Source organism: Crocodylus porosus, unplaced genomic scaffold (genome assembly GCF_001723895.1).
Source record: "Crocodylus porosus isolate Cpor-Errol unplaced genomic scaffold, CroPor_comp1, whole genome shotgun sequence".
Taxonomy (NCBI): domain Eukaryota; kingdom Metazoa; phylum Chordata; order Crocodylia; family Crocodylidae; genus Crocodylus; species Crocodylus porosus.
Window position 1 is genome coordinate 60,696,289 of NW_017728907.1, and position 22,775 is coordinate 60,719,063.

Here is a 22,775-nt window from a genome sequence, read left to right on the forward strand (position 1 = left end):
TGCAGGGGGGGGCGTTTCTCCCATACCCTAAAGTCTAATGTTAAGTCTGCTAATAAGGTGGGGAATCTCTTCTCTGCACCAGAGCTAATGGAGAATGCTCTCTGAAGCCAAGGACCCCAGCCAGCCCCAAGATACAGGGATTGTTCCCCTGTTGGCATGGCAGGGTGGGGGGCTATGCAAGGGTTTGCGGGGGCATGTGGTGCGCAGCCAATCGAGAATAAGTCCTGCCTGGCTGCATTTGGATTCCTTTGGCGGTGGCCGGAAAGCTGGGAGGCATGCTGTATTGCCCCCCAGCTACTGGTATGGGCTACTGCAGGGGTCTGGCTGCCTTTCTGGTTTCAGAAGTGAATGTCTGTTAACTAGTTTATTGGTTCAATCTGTGCAGTTTAGGCTGGCCCGCAAAGGTTGAATCAATTCAGCCTCGGGCTTTTAGATTGTCTGTACTTAGGCATGGTGTGTTTTCCATGGGAAAGTCATGCTCTCTGTTGCATGAGAGCATGCTGGTGGTATGGTTGTCTTGAGATGGGGTATTGCTTCCTCTTGTTACATCCTTGTGTTGGTCTGAAGAGGCTGCTCTGCTGAGGCAGACAGTGGCTGGAAGAGTTGGAGGTGGGGAAAATAGGACTGGGTGGAACCACTCTAGTCCTGTTCCTTACAGGCAATCACATTGTGGCTGATCAAGCTCCATCTTGAAAGTGGCTGGGCTTTTTATACCCACTAATCATTATAGAAATCTGATCCATAATGGTAAAATCCTGCCTGGGAGGGTTTGTATCCTAGCTGGAGAGCCTTTGCACAGCACATTTAAAGTCCCTTTGAGCTACCCCTGATAATTTGCCAGGACTAGGCACTCTCAACTAATCAGTTGAATCAGTCCCATTGACATAGTTTTGTCTGAATCTTTCAGGCCCCTCAGGAACGTAGCTAGAGCCTCCTCTGGCTTGTGCTCCTGGGCAAAACATGAGCCCTGTAAATACACCGGATCCTCGAGACAGCGTTTTGGTTTTCTCTGAGCTTTCTAACCAGACCCCAATACTGTGACTTTGCCCCAAGGAGTCTTGGGAGCATTAAATAGTTGTGGGGACAAACAACGTGGTAGAATATTGAAAACAAATGGTTGAGGAAAAAGAGCTCTTTGCCTTCCTAGCACTGGTGTGGAAAGATTTCAGCACATCCACCCTAAGATTGCGTTTGGTAGGTCTTTGATGTGTCAGTTGCTAAGGTAACAATATGCGTAGTCTTGAGCTGCTGAGTGAAATAGGGACACCAGCAGACCTCCCTGTACGGACAGGATATTATAATTCACAGCAGCTCTTGCTGCTGCTGCTGCAGCTCCTCCTCTCAACCTTCCTCAAAAACTGAAGAACCTGCTTTCTTCCTAAATGTAAATAGTCATGACTGTGCCAAACCGCGACTTGTCTGCATTTGGAAGTGTCATTGTGTCCAACCATGTGTTAATGAGCATGGTTTTATATGCAAATGTAGAGAGGACTTGTCATGTTTATCTTCAGATCAGTTGGTTGTGTTTAACCTGAAGTCTCACCTTAAGGTAACTATGAGCAACTGACAGGATGTTTAATTTGACAGCTTTTACTTCCACGTGTTTCAGACTGTGCTACTTCTAACAGGGTAATTTTTCAGTGTAGACCAGACCCTGACGAGTTTGTGCCTAGGCTAGTCTTTTCAGAGATGTGAAATGTCCTTTGCACAAGAGAGGTTTGAAGAATTGCATAAAAGAGTAAAGAGAGAGTGAAAGATAGTGGTGCATTTTCAGGTGCATTTTTCTGCTCTGTAATTCCCTTTCCATTTGAAGGAATAAATATTGGTCCTGACCAGAGGAGGGCAACCCCTCTTTACACTGTGAAGATTTAAACTAGATTCGTAATAAAGGCAAGGCTTTGGGTGAGGAAAGAATGATTTAGATATATAGAGATTGTTATTCAGACGTTTGTATTCCGTGTCTTCTCATTAAAGGGTTAAAAAAACCCAAGAAATATTTTCATAAGAAGGCTGAAGGCCACCCGGTTCCCCAGAACCTGAAAAGATTGTGGTACTTTAATCTATACCCTCTTGAAAGCAGTTGGGTTCACCCTGCAGCTGCCAAAGAGGGGCTAAGGACTGTGATGAATGATGCAGGGGAGTTTTTGTTCCTTGTTTTACAGAGTTTTTAACCCTAACTCCCATTGTTCTATATTAATGAAAATGAATAACTACTGGCCTTGGCTCCATACTTAAATTATTTCATCATAAAGCATAAGCCTTTGGCTTTCCAGCAAAGAACTAAGGAACCACCTTCTCCCTTATGGCCTGTTATGATTCCTGTGCTCAGCTGAGAACAACCTCCAGCAGGTAGCACTGCGCCGGCCCCCTTAGTGAAAACGTACGGGAGGTCATTCTTGGTACTTGCCCCTCAGCTTTGGAACTTGTGAGCATGAGCCTGGACATCCTCTGGAAGCGCTGTAAGACCTTTCTGTTTGAATGGTTGTTTAGTAAGCGAGCCTAAGATGGGATATTATTTTATGCTTCAGTTTTAATAGTCTACTTGCTTTTATAAGGTTAGCTGTCTTGCTTTTTTGTTTTGTAAGTTGTTTTGCTCTCTTGTTATAAGGTGACCTGAGCCTTCATTAGGGAGGGCAGCAAATAAATCTAATAAATAAATGATTAAATAAACAAATGTCCTAGACTTGACAAAGCCACATGCGGTACTTTGTTGCTTGGTGACTGGTCTGAATTGGTGTTGTTCATAGGTTGAAGGGGTTGGATTCCAGTCCTCACTTCCCCTCTACTGTACTCAGCAATGTAAAGGGTATATAGTTATTGCTAACATTGCCCTCAGAGTTTACTGGTTCTTCTTTTTTCCTTTGTAGTGCACAGATGTCTTCAGGGCATTCTGTGGCAGTGATGGGCATTGACTTTACTCTGAGATACTTTTATAAGGTTCTAATGGACCTGCTACCAGTTTGTAACCAGGATGGAGGCAACAAAATAAGGTAAGCATTAGGTTACTTTAGTCTTTTCTTTAATGTAGTATGCCTTTAAACTAGGGGTGCACCAATAGAGATTTTCTTGGCCAGCACCGATAGCCGATTATTCACTAGGCATATTGGCTGGTACCAATTTGATAACGGATTTACAGGAGCGCAGCCCAGCAGCATGCAAAGCAGTGCCCTGCGGGTAAGTCTGTGGAGGGGAAGGAGTTTGGGGGGTGGGGGACAGATCGAGGCCCCCATGGTAAGGGAGGAAAGGAGGGCGGCAGGGGCAGGGGTTGGAGCTGAGGCTGGGGGTGCTACCAGGGTGGTGAATGGGAAGCCAGGGGAGTGGGACAGAGGCGCGGGTGGATCGTCCATGGGATCAGCATTCTGGTGCTTAAAAATGGCAGCAGCGGTACTTGAACTAAAGCTTATCAAATGAGCTTTAATTCAAGCACTGCTGCCACCATTTTTAAGTGTGGGCGACGCTTTTAGGAGTAGAGCTGAGCGGGATGAGGACGGATACAGGCTGCTGTCCTCCCTGCTGCCTTTTGCCCTGGGAGCTGTGCGCTGGCCACACCATGTCTCCAGCCCCTCCAGCAGCAGGAGGTGCAACCCCCACTCTCCTTGCACCCTCCAGATGAGCTGCCCGTGGCTTCATCCTGTTCCTTGCCCCAGCACCCCATTCACTGCCCGGGCCCCTGCCTCTGCTCCACTCACTTCCTTACTGTGGGGGCCTTGAGCTGCACTCCCCTCATGCCACTTCCCTCCCCCACACCCCTTCCCCTCCACAGACTTACCTGCAGGGCACTGCTCTATACACTGTCAGGCTGCATTCCTAGCCACATGCGGCTATGCTCAATGCACCTGGCATCCAGGGGCCCTGGCCAGAAGGCATATTGTATTTATAGATACATTATTGGCTACACAGGCCAAAGAAGCTGATAGCTGATAATGTTAATTTTCCTTGTATCAATGCTGATCCAATACGGCACAGCTGTATCAGTGTACCTCTACTTTAAACATTATTTTATTGATTTTAATTGAACTTGTTTACTTAAATGGATTACAATTTGAATTCATTTTCCCCTGGACTCTTGGTACCCAACGTAAAATATTAGTCAGTTGAATGAAAGATCAGTAAAATGTAAAAAGGGTAAGTAATTCATTATTATTTGTGTTATATAGGCTTAATCCATATGTATGCGTGGACATAAATCCATATTAAATTAACACAGCTTCCATTCTTTCCTTTACTTCTCATCCTGGAGTATTTTTGGATACTGGTGATAGTGACAGGATGAAAGGATAAAGTTTGTTTGTGTGAAATGGTATAATCTCCGTAATTGATTGGAGGCAAAACTGTTAAATGCTCCTTTGTTTCATTTGTCATATAAAATAAGTTAATACTGGTATTGTAAAGTGCCTGGTCTTACACTTGGTGCTTAATTTTAACTTGACCTACATAAATCTGAATGTTTCACTGTTCTGTCAGCCTTTACTGAAGATTCTCACAGCAAAAAGCCTCTGTATTATGGATGTGAGGGCTAGATAAAGTGGTTTTTAACATTTAAAAAGGACCTTGAAGTTTGGAAAAATGGATGTGTGCTTTCTCCCCCTCTCCTCTCTTTTGTCTTTGTTCTAATAGTAAAATGAGTGGGGTGCTTGTTCTTTTTATTTTTGCCTTTAAAATGTTAGGATTGTCAAATCTGGTGTTTTTGGAACTGTCTGTTGTAGGAACAGGAACAAATGCTTTCCTTGCCTTTAAATGAGGGTGCTAGGCTCTTGAATTTCTTTTTATTATTTTGTTAAGAATACATCTTCCAATGTTTGTCAGGCACTTGACAAACCCAGACTAAACGAAATAATGCCCTAAACAGCCTGAATATTTCGTTTCATTTTGCATTGGCAGTCAATCAAAGTTAATTCCATGGTATTTTTGATCATAAGCCCACTAGTTTTCCAGCTGTCTATAGCATTTTCCAGGGAAACCAGAGCAGGCAAGACCTGAATGTCTAATGCAAAAACCAGAAGTTAGGCAGGAAGAAAATCTGCTGAAACTTCTTGTGGCTCTTTCATGAATATATAAAGGTGTAGCCCCACCAGTTTTCCAGTACAGGTTCTTTAATCTTACATACGTGTTGTTCTTATTTCATTGACATGACACAGGCGCTCTAAACAGTCATGAGAATCTTTTAGCCCCCGGCAGAAGGCAGGGGAAGTCTGTACAGCTGCAGGACCCAGCCAGAGCCCTGCTGAGCCTGGAGACTTGAGCTCTACCCCTGCTGAGTTCTTCAGGAGCATTAAGTGGCCTACATTAACCTCTTCCAGTTTCCCCTCTGTGGCCACAGATTCTCTTGATCTTTGCACAGACTAAGCCCTCTGTAATGCCCGCTCCTTTGCCTTCCCCCTAGCGCTGCTGTCTGTGTCTATGGTAACAGAAAGAGAGAGAGAGGCACATTGAGCACGGGGACTGCTGGTTAAGGAAGACAGAACAGGCCGTGAGGGAAGAAGTGGGCTTAGTCTTCTGAAAGCCTAAGAGCAGCATCTCTTTCAGCCGTGGGGAGAGGGGTGTAGTAAACTGTAAGAGAAGGGGATGAAGTGGTGGATGGGTGAAAAAGAGCGTGAAGGGAAGGTGACACTACAGAGTGGGAGACTGAGGTACTTTGCACTTCTGTATTTGCCTATTTAGCAGCCTCTCTGAAAGAATTTACAGGCATAAAGTTAAGCTTCGCATCCCACCATTTTATGGGTAGGGAGGCTGAGGCACAGAGGTGACATTGTTTCCGTGAGGTCAGGCAGGAAGTTGATGGAAGATCGGGAAATAGGAGGGGATATGATGAGGGAATAAGAGCTGAATAAGAATTCATATCGAGTAGAAGTTATTCCCCCCCCCCCATTTAAAATGAAATTAGAGGCTCAGCAGTAGGGGAGGTAGTGTCTCTTGGAAAACAGCAATATATACACGTATCTACTATTGAGTATGGACTGGGGTGGGCAAAATGTGGCCCCAGGCCAAATCTGGCCCACCAAGAGATTGTCTTCAGCCTGCGGCAGGTCCCTCAGCCCCACCTGCACCTGCTGTGGGGAGTAACCAAGGCCACGGCATGTGCAGCTGGTTCTGCCGGGCACGTGGTGGGCGCGACGCAGTGGCCGGACTCAGCTTCCCCGCAGTGGTAACTCATTCTGCCCAGCTGTCACTGCCAGTCTGCCCTGCGCCCATTGCCAGGGGTGCTGGACGGAGTGGGCAGGGTCTCTGTGGAAACCAGCTGGAAACCCCCATGGGCAGGGCACACTTGGCCAGATGGATGGGATGGGGCCACAGATGGGTGGGGAGTGGCATCCAGGAACAGAATGGGTGGGAAGGGCTGGGGCTGGGATCGTAGGGCGATGACAACAGGCAACCAGGGCCCCGGGCAGAACCGGAATCTGCTCCCCGCTTGTCCCTGCAATAGGCCACTGGGATTATGGGATGGTGACATGCAAGGATCCTCTCCCCACACATCCCTGCTCACAACCATCTTGAACGTGCAGGGAGCAAATCACAGCTTTTACCTGGGCCCCGGCCCCATGGCGTCGCCACTCTGTGATCCTGGCCCATCTCGTTCCTGGATGCCGCTTCCTGCCTGCCTGTGGCCCCATCCCATCCACCTAGCCAAGCATGCTCTGCGCATGGGAGTCTAAGGCTGGGCTCTGTGGAGACCCTGCCCGCTTCATCTGGCGCCCCGGCAGTGGATGCGGGGCAGATGGGCTCAGAGCCAGAGAGGATCAATTACAACCCCCACCCCTCCCACTGCACTGAGCCAGCAACATCCCCACTCCTCTTCCAGCCTGCAACAGCTCACCGAAACGCCTTAAGTGGCCTTTCAGCCTAATTGCCTGTCCACATGTGCACTGGGACTGGTTTCAAAAGGGCAGCAGCTGTTACATTGTAACTGTTACCAGGGCCAAGCCTCCCACTATACCAATGTACCAAAACTGCTCCAACTGTAACACTGCTTCTTCATATTATAGGGTTAAAGCTGGAGCAGTTTTTTGCTACATTTATATCCTTCCAGGCTTGGCCACAGGTAAGGGTGAGAATGTAACAGCTGCTGCCGTTTTGAAATGCTCTCCTTTTGAAATGGCTCCAGATGTGCACATGTCCATACCCTAAGCCTTTATATGTATGCATATATTCTGTGCATGTATATATGTATGTATGTATATTTATTTATTTATTTCCTTATTTACATTTTAGGTCATTAAGCTTAAAAAACTTGGTTTTACTATCCACTCTGTTTTTTTACTAAACTAATGTGTGCCTACTTTTTATTTGTATTTATTTATTTATTTTTGCTTACTGTATTATGCTTCTCTTATATTGATATTCCTCTTGGATCTGACAATGCACTTTTGTTTCTACTCATTTCATCCTTCGAGATCTTGGTATAAGCACAGTGTTGCAAGGGTGGCTGCTTGCCAAACTTCAGGGAAATACTTGTATAGTCTTTTAAAGATTGTTTCAATGGGCAGAAAGTTTTGTTTTTAATTGGCCGGAAGTGGTGTTTTGTTGTATTTTTCCTTTTTGGTTGCTTACAGTTCTAAATTCTAGACCATATTTTGCGTCTACAATATGGAGAAATCTATTAATAATTAATATATTGTGCTTGTCTAGATGTTTTATCATGGAAGATAGAGGATATCTTGTGGCACACCCAACCCTTATTGATCCTAAAGGTCATGCTCCAGTAGAACAGCAGCATATCACACACAAGGTTTGACTTCTGCTCCTCTTTCTACTTCTGGTGTTTCTAGTTCTGTTTCTTTGAAAGGTACTGATATCATTATGATGTATTTTTTGGGTTTTTTTCCTTTCAGGAACCATTGGTAGCAAATGACATTTTGAATCACCCAAACTTTGTGAAGAAAAACCTTTGCAACAGTTTCAGTGACAGAACAGTTCAACGGTTTTATAAATTTAATACCAGCCTTGTGGTAAGTTTTGTTTTTTGAAAGTACTTTTGGTTTGAACAACAAAAGAGATACCGAGTAAACTCTTTCTGAAGAGTGAAACCGTGTTAGCCTATAGAGACCTAAAATAAGCAGGCTAGATTGTGCAAACCTTATTCGCATAAGCAGTCCATTGAAATCTAAGTGATGATAAACAGTGGAACTTGCCAAAAGAGAGCAGTGGTGGTACAGTCTAGCCAAGTAGCTAGACCAGGGGAAGTTCATATTTCCTGTCCTTATTGAACAATTAAAAAAAAATGAAGTTTGGACTCTTCTGCAGTAAACCTTGTTACCTGACATCCAGTTGCCAGTCCTCACCTTTGTCAAACTTATGGGATAAAGATGGGACTTTTGTCTTACCCTTCACATTTGTAGAGTATTTCCAAACGTATCTTCTTTTTAGGTAGAAGTTCAGGTGGTAAAATAGAGAATGCATATGACAGCAAATATGACAAGACTCACATACTGCAAATTTGTCAAATTGAATTCTACGATTGAGTGAATGTGGCTATAACATGTCATATATGAGTATTCCCCATTCTCAGTCTTACCAAAGATTCTCAGCCAATATTCAGAAGAGCTATTGTCTGTTGCTGTGTATTGAATGCTGACTGCAAACAGTCCATCATGACAAGGTCACTGTGGAGTAATGTAAAATAATACATGCTCTGGTAGGGCACTGCTATTTAAACACACTTTTTGATGATTATTAACATAAGCATCAAGAAATCATTTGAAAGCTGAGCCAAGGTCAATCAATTTTGGTGTTTTGCTCACAGTTGAGATGCAAAAGACAAAAACATATTTGCAGCAAATGAGAATGTTGAGGACAGAATGCAAATTTTGATTATGTTGTGCGAGTCAGGATCAGGAATGTCTTAGCCTACAAAATAAACCACAGCTGGAGGATATTTTTATACACGAGCCAGCAAGTTTTCTGCAAGTTGTGATGGTGCTTGCCAGCCAGAACTGAATCTCTTTGTGAAGGTTACAGATAGCTGGCATCATGGAGAAAGGAGTGGGGGGAACAGATTTATTTGAATTATTTGGATGAAGAATAGTCAGCAGTCAGGCAGGCTATTACATGAGACGCCATTGTATCACGTCATACTGCTTATAAGATGAATACATGGAAAGTGCTTTGTCAGTGCTTTTCAGTTTTGCTCTTCTTGAAAACAAGCACAAGCTAATTCATATACCCAGTATCAGAAGAAAAGCACCCTATGTTCGTGTTCCTTCAAATTGTTTCAGTTTGTGCTTCAGTACAAGTGTTTAGGAAGGAGGAACAACTTCAGCTCACCGGGAAATATGTTCCTTGCCATATCTCTGACGTGACTTGCTTTTCCCTAGGGTGATCTGACAAACCTTGTGCATGGCAGCCACTGTTCTAAATACAGACTGACAAGAATACCTGGAACCAATACCTTTGTTGGAATAGTCAACGAAACATGTGACTCGCTTGCTTTCTGTGCCTGTAGTATGGTAGACAGGCTCTGTCTGAACTGTCACAGGTAAGCAAGTGATTTGAAATGAACTGACTGGTGCAAGCAATATTTTTGTGTTATTTATTTCAAATGAAGCTCAAGAACACTGGTCACTTATAGGGCAGGCTTCATAGCTGCAGTCCAAACCTAAGGCCACAGTATAGCAGATACACTAGCTGAATTAATCAAATTATGTTAATTAAAACAGGCAGAGCTGTGCATCCTTTGTATACAGGCTTGTGGGCTTATCAGGCTTTTTCCCCATGGTTCTCACTCTTTTAAAGTACTTTTCCATGTTTTCAAAATGTCATCAAAGTCTTTTGATAGTTTGAGGACTCCTCTTCTCTCATCCCCTTTCCCCCTTACCACACGTACACATAGTCTGCTCTTTGTCATTTAACAGTGTTTCCTTTGGCCTCATACAAAGGAATACAAGTTTTAGGGGGTGCATCTACACATGCAGTTAGCACAGCTCACTAAACTCTGGTGCAGTGTGTGCCAGTCAGCTGCTCCCAGTGTATACATGCGCACCTATGACCACAGCTGTTTGAGTTGGGGCAGAACGGAGCCAGGCTGGCAGGCAGCTCAGCGGTCAGCCCTGGGCTCTGACTGGAGGCTTCAGGTGGTGGAAGGACTGGCTAGGGGACGAGGGTGCTACAGTGGGAGGCCAGGTAGCAGGCAGTCGCTGCACTGTATCACCATCAGGCCCCAGACAGCCCTGGTCACTCTCTGCACGTGAGTTTCAGCACACAAAATGACTCTGCCCTAAGACGGTACTTGTTCCAGACAGTACTATCCTACAGCAGAGCTAATTAATTTACTGCGCCCTAATACAGGTGCATGTATGATGCATAGACAGTGACACTGTATTATGAAGCTAATTACTCAGTTCCCGAGTTAGGCACATGTGTAGATGCACTCATTGTGTACGAGTAAGGCTCAGCTACACGTTACTTATATTACACAATTAACTGGTCAGTCGCGCAATAAATTTAGACTGGCCATACACACAAAGTAAGACCAACCACAAGTGCAAAGTCATTATCGCACAATTAACTGGTTAATTGCACAATTAATTTGGACCAGCCACACATGCAAAGTAATTATCACATGATAAAATATCTCTCCAGCTATAAAAAAGAGCCAAAATATGTAACAACTCTATAGCTGGTTTCTGTCCGGCTTTAATTTTAACATGAGCAAGGCCCTGAAGTCCACTAAAACAGAATGGGTTTGCTTATCTGGGGCAGGGTTGAATACTGGCAGGATTAGGCCCTTTGCCTTAAGCCCTATGGTTTATTAACACTTTTTAATGTGGAACCATATATTGTCACCTAGGGGCAAAAATTGAATCCTCCACTTGCATCCTTGTCCTCTGACCATGTTAACTAAAGGTCTTCTCTGCCATTGCAGTGGCTGGCCATTGGCCGTGCTCTGGTCTCCCCTGCTTTTTACCTCTGGTGCACTATAGAATGCTTTTGGCTTTGTTTTCATAAAGTGCTTTATGGTGGTGCTGGTGTGTGAGGGCTTTGGCATGGATGATTATTATTAGGATTCTTGATAAAGAATTGCTTGCAATATTAGACCACTGGACCTGGCAGCCCCTTCCAGGCCAGTGTTCCTGTGTTTCCTCATTGCAGGAGGACCTACCAACAGTAACATCAGCATGATTCCATTGCCCAGAAAGAGAAGGCTCTTGCATATCATGTCTGAACCTCTGGGACATGTTCTCTGCTGTTTAGCGTCTGTGGGGAAAGGGGAAAATGTATCCAGGAGTAGAGAAGTGGATCTACAAATCTAGCTGGCATATTTCCCTTCAGTTTCAGCACAGAATAGGGGCACAGGATTTTCTTCTGAGGGAAGGGAGGATTTCCTCTTGGCTGCTGAGCTCCCAATGCTCAGCTGTACTACTCCAGCAATATGCCTGATCAGAGCTCAGACCTGGTTTATACTGACCTGTTTGGCATTTTTTTCTTTTTTCTAAAGAATGGAACAAAATGAATGTGAATGCCCTTGTGAGTGCCCTCTGGAGGTCAATGAATGTACTGGCAACCTTACCAATGCAGAGAGCAGGTGAGAACAAGTGTCACTTCTGAGACCATAGTAACGTTATCTTTATTACATTTTCTAACATTGACAGTTTGCTCATGTTACCTTATGTGTGATGCAAGGTAAAATATACCATAATTTATTAGAGTAATTTAGCACAGTTCATTTTTTGTTGATGTTTTCTGTTGGTGACACAATCTCAAATTTTCCCTCCAACACAGGAATCCTAGCTGTGAAGTCCATCAGGAGCCAATGACTTTCACAGCAATTGATCCTAGCCTGCAGGATGCTCTTCCACAATGTATTAACACTCGGTGCAACCAGAGAATGGAGAGCGGGTAAAGTGCAGTGTTTCTTATCTCTGAAAATATGTGCAGTGCTTGAAATTAGTAGGAGCTGCTATCTGTTTAAAAACAGATAAATTTTCCCTTGGATACTAAATGAATGCATGTCATAACATCTTGGCCTGGTATCATGGCTACAGTGCTATTGTGCTGTCCTGCTTGAGATCTCAGTATCTGCTTGGTTCATTAGGGCTAAGTGGATGCATCAATATATGTGAGAGACATTCGCTAGGTAGAGGAGCATGAATGCAGCCAGAGGGACAGTGCCTGGATGTTTGTCTGTACTCCTTGAGAAGTGAGGTGCACTAGAACAAGAACAGTCATAGAAACAAGGGAGTTAGGTACTGCTTATCCTGTCCAGCAGATTTTTGTCAGCTAAAAATAAACTGCACATCATTTAACAATCTATGCTGTGAGTGCGATAGGCTTTATGGATCAAGTTGTGACTGGTAAAGTTTGAGGCAGCATCTCTGTTGCACTCTGTTTCTGCGGAGTACAAATACGGGGCCAGCAAGGAGCCAGCTAAAAACACTGTGATTGTGTCTCCACCTTAGCCCTAGCTGCTTTAGAACAGCTTGGCAGTTGCTCTAATTTGTGCCAGTTGGCAGTGGTCTCTAAGCAATTGTCCACCAGCTAGAGTTAACTAGACTGCTCTTTTCCCAACCATTTCCCCCTAGGCTCTGACCCAAAGAGACAGGACTTCGGTGGGGGCTCCTCCATGCTGAAAAGCACCTCATCTGAAGAGCTGTAGGCAGTCTTCGGTCCCTTTGTTTTAGAGAGAGAGAGGAGAGTGGGTCAGTGAATGACAGAGACACTGCTTCCTAGGCTGCCCTTTCCTCATACGATTGATCCATTATCTAAATTTTTTGCACAGTTTTACATTTGGGCACCAGCCATGAGGGTTTCATGGATGATTTCGGTTTCCAGTTGACTAGTGACTGTGATGAAATACGGACTGAAATATAGCCAAACAAAAATATATTTCTCTTTATGGTAAAGCTATCCTTGTTTGTCAATTTTCAGAGATTGCTTTGGTGTCTTGGACTGTGAGTGGTGTATGGTGGACAGTGATGGAAAAACCCACCTGGATAAACCTTACTGCGCACCTCAAAAAGAATGCTTCGGTGGCATTGTGGGAGCAAAAAGCCCTTATGTGGATGATATGGGAGCAATAGGTAATTCTGGGGTTTAAAGGAGGATTTGTATTTATCCATTACACAACCAGTATTTGGTAGTACGTTGTGTCCATGTGTGTGCTACTTTCGAGCCATATGCTTCATTTTTGTGCCACAGATATTTTTTCATTCTTTGTTAAGTTAAAGTACAGAAGTGGTGTCACTAACAGGTGCTTCGCAATTGGTAAATGCTTTGCTTCAGCATCTGTCTAATCCCCCATCATACCAATGTTCCTGCGGTGAACCAAGAAGCATGAAGTGCTTAGGGCGGCAAAGGAGGGAGGGTGGATATGGGTGGCTTTATGTTCAACTGCCTCCACATATGGCCCAGGGAACTTGACACGCTGTCATTAAGGAGTGTACCCCTTTTGAAACTGGATTCTTCCCTCATTTCATATTTGCACAGATGTGCTTCTGAGGCCTCGAGAAAACCTTGAGTTTGGTTTAAGTTGTAGAATGCTGGTCTGAAGTTTTCTGCAGAAAACTGTTTTCATTTGCCTTTTTTTTATTCAGGAGATGAGGTGATAACATTGAACATGATAAAAAGTGCGCCAGTTGGTCCAGTAGCTGGAGGTATTATGGGGTGCATTATGGTGCTAGTTCTGGCAGTATATGCATATCGCCACCAGATCCATCGGAGGAGTCACCAACACATGTCACCTCTTGCTGCACAGGGTAAGCTAATCACTCTTGCGGGTGGAATAAACACCGTGGCTAAAAATCCTGGCATTTCATATACTCTCCTGCTTGTAGTCAGAAACCACTTACTGATTTTGTGCTTTGGGAACTCTCTGACTCCCAGCCTGATGCTCTTTACCCCATGGTCCCGCTATCGGCTTTGTATAAATCCGCTTTGTAATAACATTGTCCAGTGTGCTTGAGTACCACTGCCCTCTGCTGGATTCAGAGCTAAGCCTTCTGTTTCCTGGGGAAAACCTGGAGTGACAATTGTAAAGCATTTCCCCCAGGAGCTGTGAATATGGGGTTGCTCACTCAGAAGTGGCAGATCCAGCTGCATGCTGTCCTGACTGTTTTTAAAAATAGATTGTTGTTCTGCAAGAAACAGTTTTTCTTCCTCCTGGGCTGCTGCTTGGATGTGTTATTTCTCCCTGGATTCCCACTTGCACTCTGTGGGCCATTCACAAGTGTGGCAACTTATACATATAAAGGAAAAGGAAGGAGAAGAGATTTGTTGTTGTTAGTCATACTGCAGTCTAGTGCCCGTTCACCAGACCATGTTGTCTTGTTTTGAGCACGTTCACCACCTCTTTGTGCATCCCTGTGCTCTGACTCTTTCACAGCCAGCTCATTTCTAGGATACCTCAGTGTATCATCTGCAGGGAGCACCTCATCCCCATCTGACTCAGAAGCAGGAAGTCCCCCAACCCCTTCCCCGAGCATGGCTCTCCAGCATCATAATGCAGGATGCCACCAGGTTGACAGTCTTTAATAAGTCAATCCAAAATTTTTCTCTTAACAGTTGCATTTTTCTGTTTGTAATGGTGTGTAGAAATGTCAGTGCGTATGTCCAACCTGGAAAATGATAGGGATGAGAGAGATGATGACAGCCATGAAGACAGAGGAATCAGTAAGTGCCGAGTTGAATAACTGTAAAATGTTGTCAGTATTAGGCTGAGGGTTGGTGAGCATCTTGCGTCCTTCTGCTTATGTTTGAACTACAAACGCGTAAAGGATCTTGGAGCTCTCTTACCAGTTTAGTAATCAAAAATAACAAGTCCAAAGAGTCGACTGACTTAGGTTGTAACTCCCAGTGTCTTTTCAGTCCCATCCCCCAAAATTACTGGTTTTGGCCCTATAGTTCTTGTTAGGCACAAGACCTGCTGCCTCTCAGATCTCCCTGGTGCATAGTGGGAGCTTCTTGCTTGTTCTGTTAGTTACAGTGCAGTAAGATTTCTCCCTCCATGACCAGCTAGCTATGGGAACAGCTGAAGGAGAGCCAGACAGTGTCACTGACTGACAGGGTATGAAAAGCTGCTAGTACTGAGCAGCCTTGCAAAGGGCAAGCACTGTCTGGCCCTTTAATTCCAAGTTTCAGTTCAGTAAGAACTCAAGAAGTTGTGAAACCGTTTGCCGGTCTTCACTATACAGTCATGGCTGTCCCATGTGTGATACTACTGTACAGTGATGTACCTGCCTGTGGGCTCATAGAGAAGTGAAAGTCTGAATCCAGAGCAGAATTTCCCATGTAGCCCTAACTCTGTAGTGGATGGAATCAGGGCCCCAAATCTGCCCACCCTGCTGACTTTAAGAACCAGTTCTGCATGCGAATCTGGCACCTGGCAGCCACTGCTACTCTTCTAGCTCAGATGAGCCCTCCCTGCTTTTCATTTTGAAACTGAGCAGGATGGAAATGTCTCCTGGGTCTCTATTTTGGAACCCTGTGTAATGTTTACTTCTCAAAGGAGATGAAGAGGTTACTATGTTCATCGTGGTCTATCTCTGCTCGCAGTGCTTAGACCATGACCTGCTGTCCTTAGCAAGCCTTTATCTCACCCCATCTTGTATGTTTTGGAAGTTGGCAATTCCTATAAGAATTCAGCCACAGCTCACAGAACCTGCTGCTTCCGTGCTATTTAATTGCTCCATGAATATAACGTAGAAATGCTCTGTTTAAAACAAGCCCTGTTTCCTCTCTCTCCTAGTCAGCAACACTCGGTTTATAGCGGCAGTAATCGAGCGACACGCGCACAGCCCAGAGCGCAGACGTCGGTACTGGGGGCGATCAGGAACGGAGAGCGATCATGGTAAGACTCTGCACCACCCTCTCTCCCTCTCCTTGGTGATTGCACTTGCTCAACTTGTTTGGCAAGTCACAGATAAGGCCACCAAAAAAACTTTGCTCCTTATTGCTTCAGAGTTAAACAATTTTGACACCTCTCAGCACATGACACTGTCCAGCAACAAAGCTATTTTTGTAAGAGCAATACTTTAACATGAACTCTTTTGCTTAATGCCTTGTTCTCTGCATCTCATTCTTGGACAGGATTAGCTTTGTTGGGTGACTGACTGCCTGGAATTCAACCAGACCGCAATGTTGCCCCGTTTACCGCACCATTTTTCCCCTAGCCAGCCCTGACAGCTTCTCCAATGCATTCAGAGAAGGGATGATAAATTTCACTTTCATGACAACAGAGAGTACATTCCTTGCCCTGTGAAGTGAGCATTTTCAACTACTTTCTTTTCTGAAAGGTGACCTGCGCATCTTGTTATAAAACTCCCTCTGCACTCTAGTAATAGGTGCTGAAAGTGGCTGGGCTAAACTAAGCATGGATTAAGCTGTAATGTATCTGATGCTCTCTTAGCCTTTCTGTTGGGCATTCAGCACATGCTGCTGTGACAGAGGACATTTGATGTGTCTGTCAGCTTTAAACAGATGATTATCATTTATTATACCTAGAGTAAATAGGTTTGGGATAGTGACATTTAGTTCCTTCCCATATTTCTATTGTTAACCCTTTTCAGGACATCAGGAAATTTTGTCGTCTTTCCACCTCGAAAAATAGTTGGCTTGGGTGAACATCCAGAGACCAAAAATTTTTTAAGTCTTTAAAGCAATTAAAGTGCGCTCATGTTATTGACCTGTGAGGAAGGCTCAGTGTAAGTTAAGACAAGGGTAGACAGGGCTGTCTGCCAGCAGTGTCAGCTGGAACTGAATGTCATTGTTGCATGTTTTAAATCACACCTATTATGTTACTGAGGCCATGGCTACGTGAGCAAAGTTGTCCTGAGAGAGAAACCTCTAGGCAGAAGCCTGGGGGTAACCTCTTTACAGTACCTGCACACAAATAAACAGCTATCCTTGAAAGTAACTCCTCTGGCTTGACAACAGTGTAAAACTTACTGAATTAGAGCAGATTTACCTTGATTTAAGGGGCTGCATCCTTTGGTCACAATTTCTTTTCTTCTTGGGGCAACTAGAGCATTCCCAAGAAACTGCACTCCTGCATACTCAGCCTCAGTCAGATTTTGTTGTTTCATTTCTTACACTCTTAGAAATTCCCCTGCCCAACACCCAGCTCAACACTGGTAGCAGGATAACCACCTGTCCAATCCTTGAAATTGCATATTACTTTTAGACAGCAATGGCTTTGTCACAAACAGGAGTAACCAGACTTCTTGTGTCCTTCAGAGGACAGTCTCCTCTCTTTGCCCCTCTCTGCCTGGAAGATGCACTGATTGAAAAATGAGTATTGATCTTCAACTGGAGACATTTCTGATGAGGCCTGATTTTTTTCAGAGGCAGGGATTCAATACTTCCTTAGCAGTAAGGGCCCTGGTAGATGTCTCCAGTTGAGAACTTACAAATTGAGGTACCTCAATCCCCTGGTCACTTTCTAAAACTCTTGGTAAACACTTTCTCAATGAGACTGATGTATAAACAATGTCTTCTCTTTAGCTAGATGATGCTTTTTTGAGTGCAGAAACCACCAATCGATGACACTGTTCTTTTAGTATCTCAATTAATGTTACTGTGAATGTTTTTAATATCCATCTATGTGTCTCATCTTTTTTCTTTTAGGAAATTTACCAAATTCTTGGCCCCATGATGGACTTGTTGGGAATGAAGACTTTAGGTTCATTAAGCCTTGTGTTTCTTTAAAAAGAAAAAGCATGCTCCCTTTATCAGGGTTAAATGTGATGATGCCTTTTGACTTGATTGTTCTTATATTACACATGACCTCCCCTATAGCATTCAGCACCTTAGCAGTATGCCTTATATTGATCTCCTCTCTAAGCTAACTTGTGTCAGTTGTAGTCATCTCTCTGGATATGGAAGTCCTAACTCTGTTTCCAGGGTACTTTCACTACAGAGTTTCCCACTGTCTCTTTTAATAAGGGTTGAGCCAAGAGCAGAAGGAGTGTAGGTATGGGGCTTGCAGCAGTGCCTCAGCAATAGAGCTTGAATCTGACTGACTAGAGGGATTTTATCAGACTGGGCGTTCTCACTTAGCTAAGAGGAGGAGTTATCGGTAAGAGGGAAACAGCAGAGATAGAAAGTAGGGTTCATCAGTAGAGCACCCAGCTGAAGGATTGCATGGTCTGTGGTGCCTGCTGCTTCTCAGCTCTGCTGAAAAGCCCAATTCTGTGGTCTCAGATTCTGCGGGCTCCCCCTCTGCTAACTATTCCAAAGAAACAAGCACGTTTCTTTTTTTGCTATTTGTGAATTATGACTGTTCACTTTTAGCAGTGGTTAATTTAGCTAAAAATAATGAACACACTTTTTTATAAAGGGATATGTATCTATTTGGAATTGCTGGGAGAGAGAATGGGAATGGAGTACAGCTGCCTCTGATACCAGAGAACTGGGCCCTGCAGCGTGGCTGCAGGTTCAGTCCTGCTCCGAGCTCTAGTCACTAGTTCCCCTTCCCAGCTGCCCCATAGAGATCTTCTGTATATCCCTCATAACCCTGCAGGTTTAGATCCAAATCTGCTACTTGCATGTAAATGCACTGAGCCTCTGTGTCTTCATCTTTATAATGGGACTACTCATATCTGGTCATAGGACTCTCAAGTCAAAGTTGCTTAATACTCATAAAGTCATTTAAGATATTAAAGAACTGCTGAATGCATACAGAGGTATATTATATCTAATATTATAAAAGCATTAGTCTGTCTGTCTGTAACACTTTATTCTCACTCTGATTGGCTGACTGAAACAAGCAATCAGAGTGCTCCAAAAGTGGTCGGACAGGAGATGGTGCGGCAGGAGCATGGGACAGAGTGGGGTGGGGACCAGGCCAGCACATGATATGCAGCTATCACATGATATGCAGCTATCACATGATATGCAGCTATCACATGATATGCAGCTTTACATTGGTGTAAGTTACTCCATTCCAGCATAAAGCTTCCGTTTAGACAGGGAGTAGTAACTACACAGCAGTAACTGTTACATTGGCCTACCAGGTTTGTGCCCACCCTGTGTCCTATGCAATACCATTCTGAGGTAGCTTTGCTTAGTACAGACATGCTGTTACTGGCTCCCCCACCCCCTAGTGGCAAGGCATCATAAACCTTACTGCAGGTACCTGCTTATGGAGCACTGGTCCACCTCAGACACCCGTGTGAGTTGACACTAGAATAAATTGAAGATAAACATGTCATGTGTCCACTCCCAAGCAGAGCACTTTGATCACCTTGTGTTTTCCATATAATTTGATACCTCTTCTCTGAAAAGTATAAGAGAGAATTCATGTAGAAGAAATGAAAGGCCAGAAAGCAGCTGGATAATGATTGGCAAACTGTCCATCAAATCTATGATTAAATCAATAGTGTTAAACTGTGTATTTGGTATACTCCTTTAACTAGCTCAGCAGCTAGTTAGTGTCAAGACTAAGACATAAGCCCAACTGATATGTACCAAAACATGCGTCCTTGTGTAACAGAGAAGTAAAGTGCTGTTTCTCTCTTGGCTTTTTATTCTCATAATTACAGCATATGAAGCTCAGGAAATGGCATGAACAGCGAGAAAATGCACTCCTTGTATTCTAAATTAAAATACCTGCATGATATGTGCAGCCTCTTCAGGGTCCAGATGAGACAGGATGGATTTTGATTGCCTTCCTTTCCTGTTAGACCAAATCAATGTTATTTTGAGACCCCTGGCAGACGTTACAATCAAGATGTGATTAACCTATCAATTGTGCCATAAATAGTATCCCTATCCTAATTCAAGGAATTAATGGCATGACAGAACAGGAAACCAGCCACACAAATATTCCACAAAAGATGTGTGTGTTTTTTGTGGCTTGTTTCCATTATGCCTTGTACTGAACGTGTGGCAGGATAACCAGAGTCAGCTCAAGACTTGAACCAATGCAGTCCCAGGGCTGGGACCAACAATCACTGATTGTCAGTTGGGGTCTGGGGACCACTTGAGTTCAGTCGGGCTGTGGACACCTGGCTTTCAACTTGCCAGTACAAGGGCAGCTCGGGCTCCCCCTGTACTGGCCAGTGGCCTGTGCTAAGCGGTTAGTATTCGCTTCGAATTCAGCCAGTAGTAATTGTGCTACAGGGATCTGATCCCAAAATCTCATGTCTTTCCATGCAATTCCATTACATCCCATCATGCCTTTAAATATATGAACATGTGCCAGGGAAGTTAGGTACAGTCAGGCAATATGTTTCTTTGGATGCAAGTGTTACCAAGTTGCCTATAGGGTTTTTTAGATAAATTTATTGCAGCACTTCTCAGAGATTTCCAGCTGTGGAGGACCTGGGCACATTGTGTCACTTCCTTATAGCTGATCTCCCCTGAGAAAGGGTCTGTAAGATTCAACATAAACCAATCTGAAGAGTTTTCTTAAGAACCCAGTAGATCTAACTCTTTAACAGTGTGTATGCTTAGGCAGATATTCAGCAGCCAGAAGTTTCTATTCAGCTGTGTGCCAGTAGATGGGTTTGACTGTTCACAAATCTGAGTAGAGCTGTGTGTAACTAAAGAGCGAGTGATGCCAGCACTGGATTCAGCAGAACTGTTGCTTTGCTGTCCCTTCAGAAAGTAAAAAGACAGGGCTACAATACAGATGAAATAGTTGCTGGCCTTGCAAGGAAAGCTGTAGTTAGGAATGGGAATCCTATATAATTTAAAGAGACAGTGCAGCCCAAATTTTGCCTTGCTGTTCTTTTTTCTTTTCTCATCTGCTTTCAAAGTCTAAATAGTATTTCAGGATCTTTTTCTCTCGAAAACCATGTTTCTTGTTTCTTTGGTAATTTAAATCAATGCCAACAGCACTGATCTACAAAACACTGTCCGCATGCATGAGAGCTGGTTGGTTTATTTGGTTTTAATGTTTGGTACGGCAGATATTTCAAAGTTGGGTTCTTAATACACCACAGGAGCAGGTGAAGATCAATGGATGGCAACAGAGAAGGAGGCGTTATTCTAAAATTATACAAAATCTTTAACCTAGAACTTTTACTCTGACCACATTCTTGCTTCCAGTGCAAGTTGGTATGTGTACAAGCTCATAATTTTGAATCTTTTGACCTACCTAGTTTGTCTTTATTTGTGTTGTTTTCTAGGCTACAGCACCATGAGTCCTCAGGAAGACAGTGAAAACCCTCCATGTAACAATGACCCATTATCAGCTGGTGTTGATGTTGGAAATCATGATGAAGATTTAGACCTGGACACGCCGCCCCAAACAGCTGCGCTTCTAAGTCACAAGTTTCACCACTACAGGTTGCACCACCCTACTCTTCATCACAGCCATCACTTACAGGCTGCGGTCACAGTACACACTGTGGATGCAGAATGCTAATGAACTTCATTCTTTGCGGAGAAAAAAACAAAAAAAAGAGTTTGCGAACAATGAATCCATGCAGAAATGGGCAGCCTTGGGCTCGTGCTCTTTGCCAGGAGCAGTTTAACCACCTTTCTGAGTGAATTATTCCATGTAAAACCCTTACATATTACAAAAAGTAAGGTTGGCTCCGAAATGGAAGGGAAACGAGCTTGATGAATGGACCTGCCATAACATTTAATAAAATGGAGCAGGAGGTATGCTAGGCCTCCAAAAACAGGGATAAACGTTTACACAGTAACTGAAGCTTTGAAAACCCTGTTAAGTTGAGCCAAGAGAGAAGAGAGCTCAGAGAAGCTGGAGATGTTTTGCTTTCCTTAACTGGAAGAGGAGAAATCTGTGCAGCCAGAGACAAAGGAAGTGCTGGATACAGAAATAAGGATTTTTTTTATGTTGGTTTCTGTTTCATTTTTAGAAAGTATGCTGCTTTGACAATTGCTGTATGGGATCTGGAACAATGCATCTCAAGATTTTTAAGTAAAGGATTATTTTTCTACTATTTATTGAACTTGAAGCATTTGTGAACTTTGGGGGGGGGAAGGCAAAACACGTTAGCAATTATCGACAAGTGCAGCATACGTTCTGTGTGATGGAAGTGGTTTTTCCAAGGAGGACATTTGTTTCTCATTAACTGATAATCATCCACAGCCCCACTTTGCAAAAAAAAAGGGAAAATGAAGACACCATTTCTGACTTGTTTACATTTGCTTTTTCACAATTGTTTTGTGTAAATTTATCAAGCTGATTTGTGATACAAATTTTTTTAGAATATGAAGAAGAGGGATCCTTTGCTTCCCTAAAAAAGCGCTGATGATTCTCACTATGTCTTCCTATATTGACACTTGTGACCACTCTTAGATTCCCTTCATGGAAGGAAGACAGGGTTTAAATAGTGTTTACTATCAGAGAATTTAAAGATTCAGTATGTCCCATTTTTTTTTCTCTTTAGAACGTTGGCAAAATTAGAACAAAAAAGCACAAACTGTGCTTTGTAAAATTCAGGATATTCTTGGAAATATCATTTAAAATTTTAATTATTAGCTGCTGCTGTTTGTCTGGAATTTAACACTGCTTGGTGATTCATACAGGGATTAATCAAGTCTTTCTGATACCACATGGGGCATCATAATTTTAAATTAGTTTTAAATCACAGTGTTGTATTTTAGATTCACATTTTGTGATTAAAATGTTATAAAAACATTCTTGCACTGTGCATATGATAAACATCCATTTATTTGTAGTTTTTTTAAAGATCGCTAAATACTGTTTTAATGAATAGGGTACTTAATACTGTATTATGTAAAAAAAAAATTGGTTCTTAAACAGTACAGTAAAATAACTATACGTGTGATATCAGGATACTCCTTTATACTATGTATAAAATTACAATCTCTAGTGAAATAAACTGTATATAAAGTATAGTTCCGTGGATTAA

The 22,775-nt window shown here is 43.4% G+C and overlaps 1 protein-coding gene across 2 annotated transcripts in view; it reads left to right on the forward strand.

Annotated features, from left to right (window-relative positions):
• The window catches only part of CACHD1 (cache domain containing 1), a 180,066-nt gene extending 157,291 nt beyond the window's left edge, over positions 1-22,775 (forward strand). Inside the window, exons 17-27 of one of the 2 annotated variants that reach the window (XM_019531574.1) lie at positions 2,868-2,990; positions 7,627-7,726; positions 7,830-7,946; positions 9,312-9,472; positions 11,432-11,518; positions 11,716-11,832; positions 12,862-13,013; positions 13,527-13,688; positions 14,524-14,601; positions 15,677-15,778; positions 21,060-22,775. In XM_019531574.1, the coding sequence (XP_019387119.1) occupies positions 2,868-2,990; positions 7,627-7,726; positions 7,830-7,946; positions 9,312-9,472; positions 11,432-11,518; positions 11,716-11,832; positions 12,862-13,013; positions 13,527-13,688; positions 14,524-14,601; positions 15,677-15,778; positions 21,060-21,298 (1,438 nt within the window). In that variant the 3' untranslated portion in view covers positions 21,299-22,775. The remainder of the gene's footprint in view (positions 1-2,867; positions 2,991-7,626; positions 7,727-7,829; positions 7,947-9,311; positions 9,473-11,431; positions 11,519-11,715; positions 11,833-12,861; positions 13,014-13,526; positions 13,689-14,523; positions 14,602-15,676; positions 15,779-21,059) is intronic. The other variant, XM_019531575.1, reaches the window with a different exon arrangement.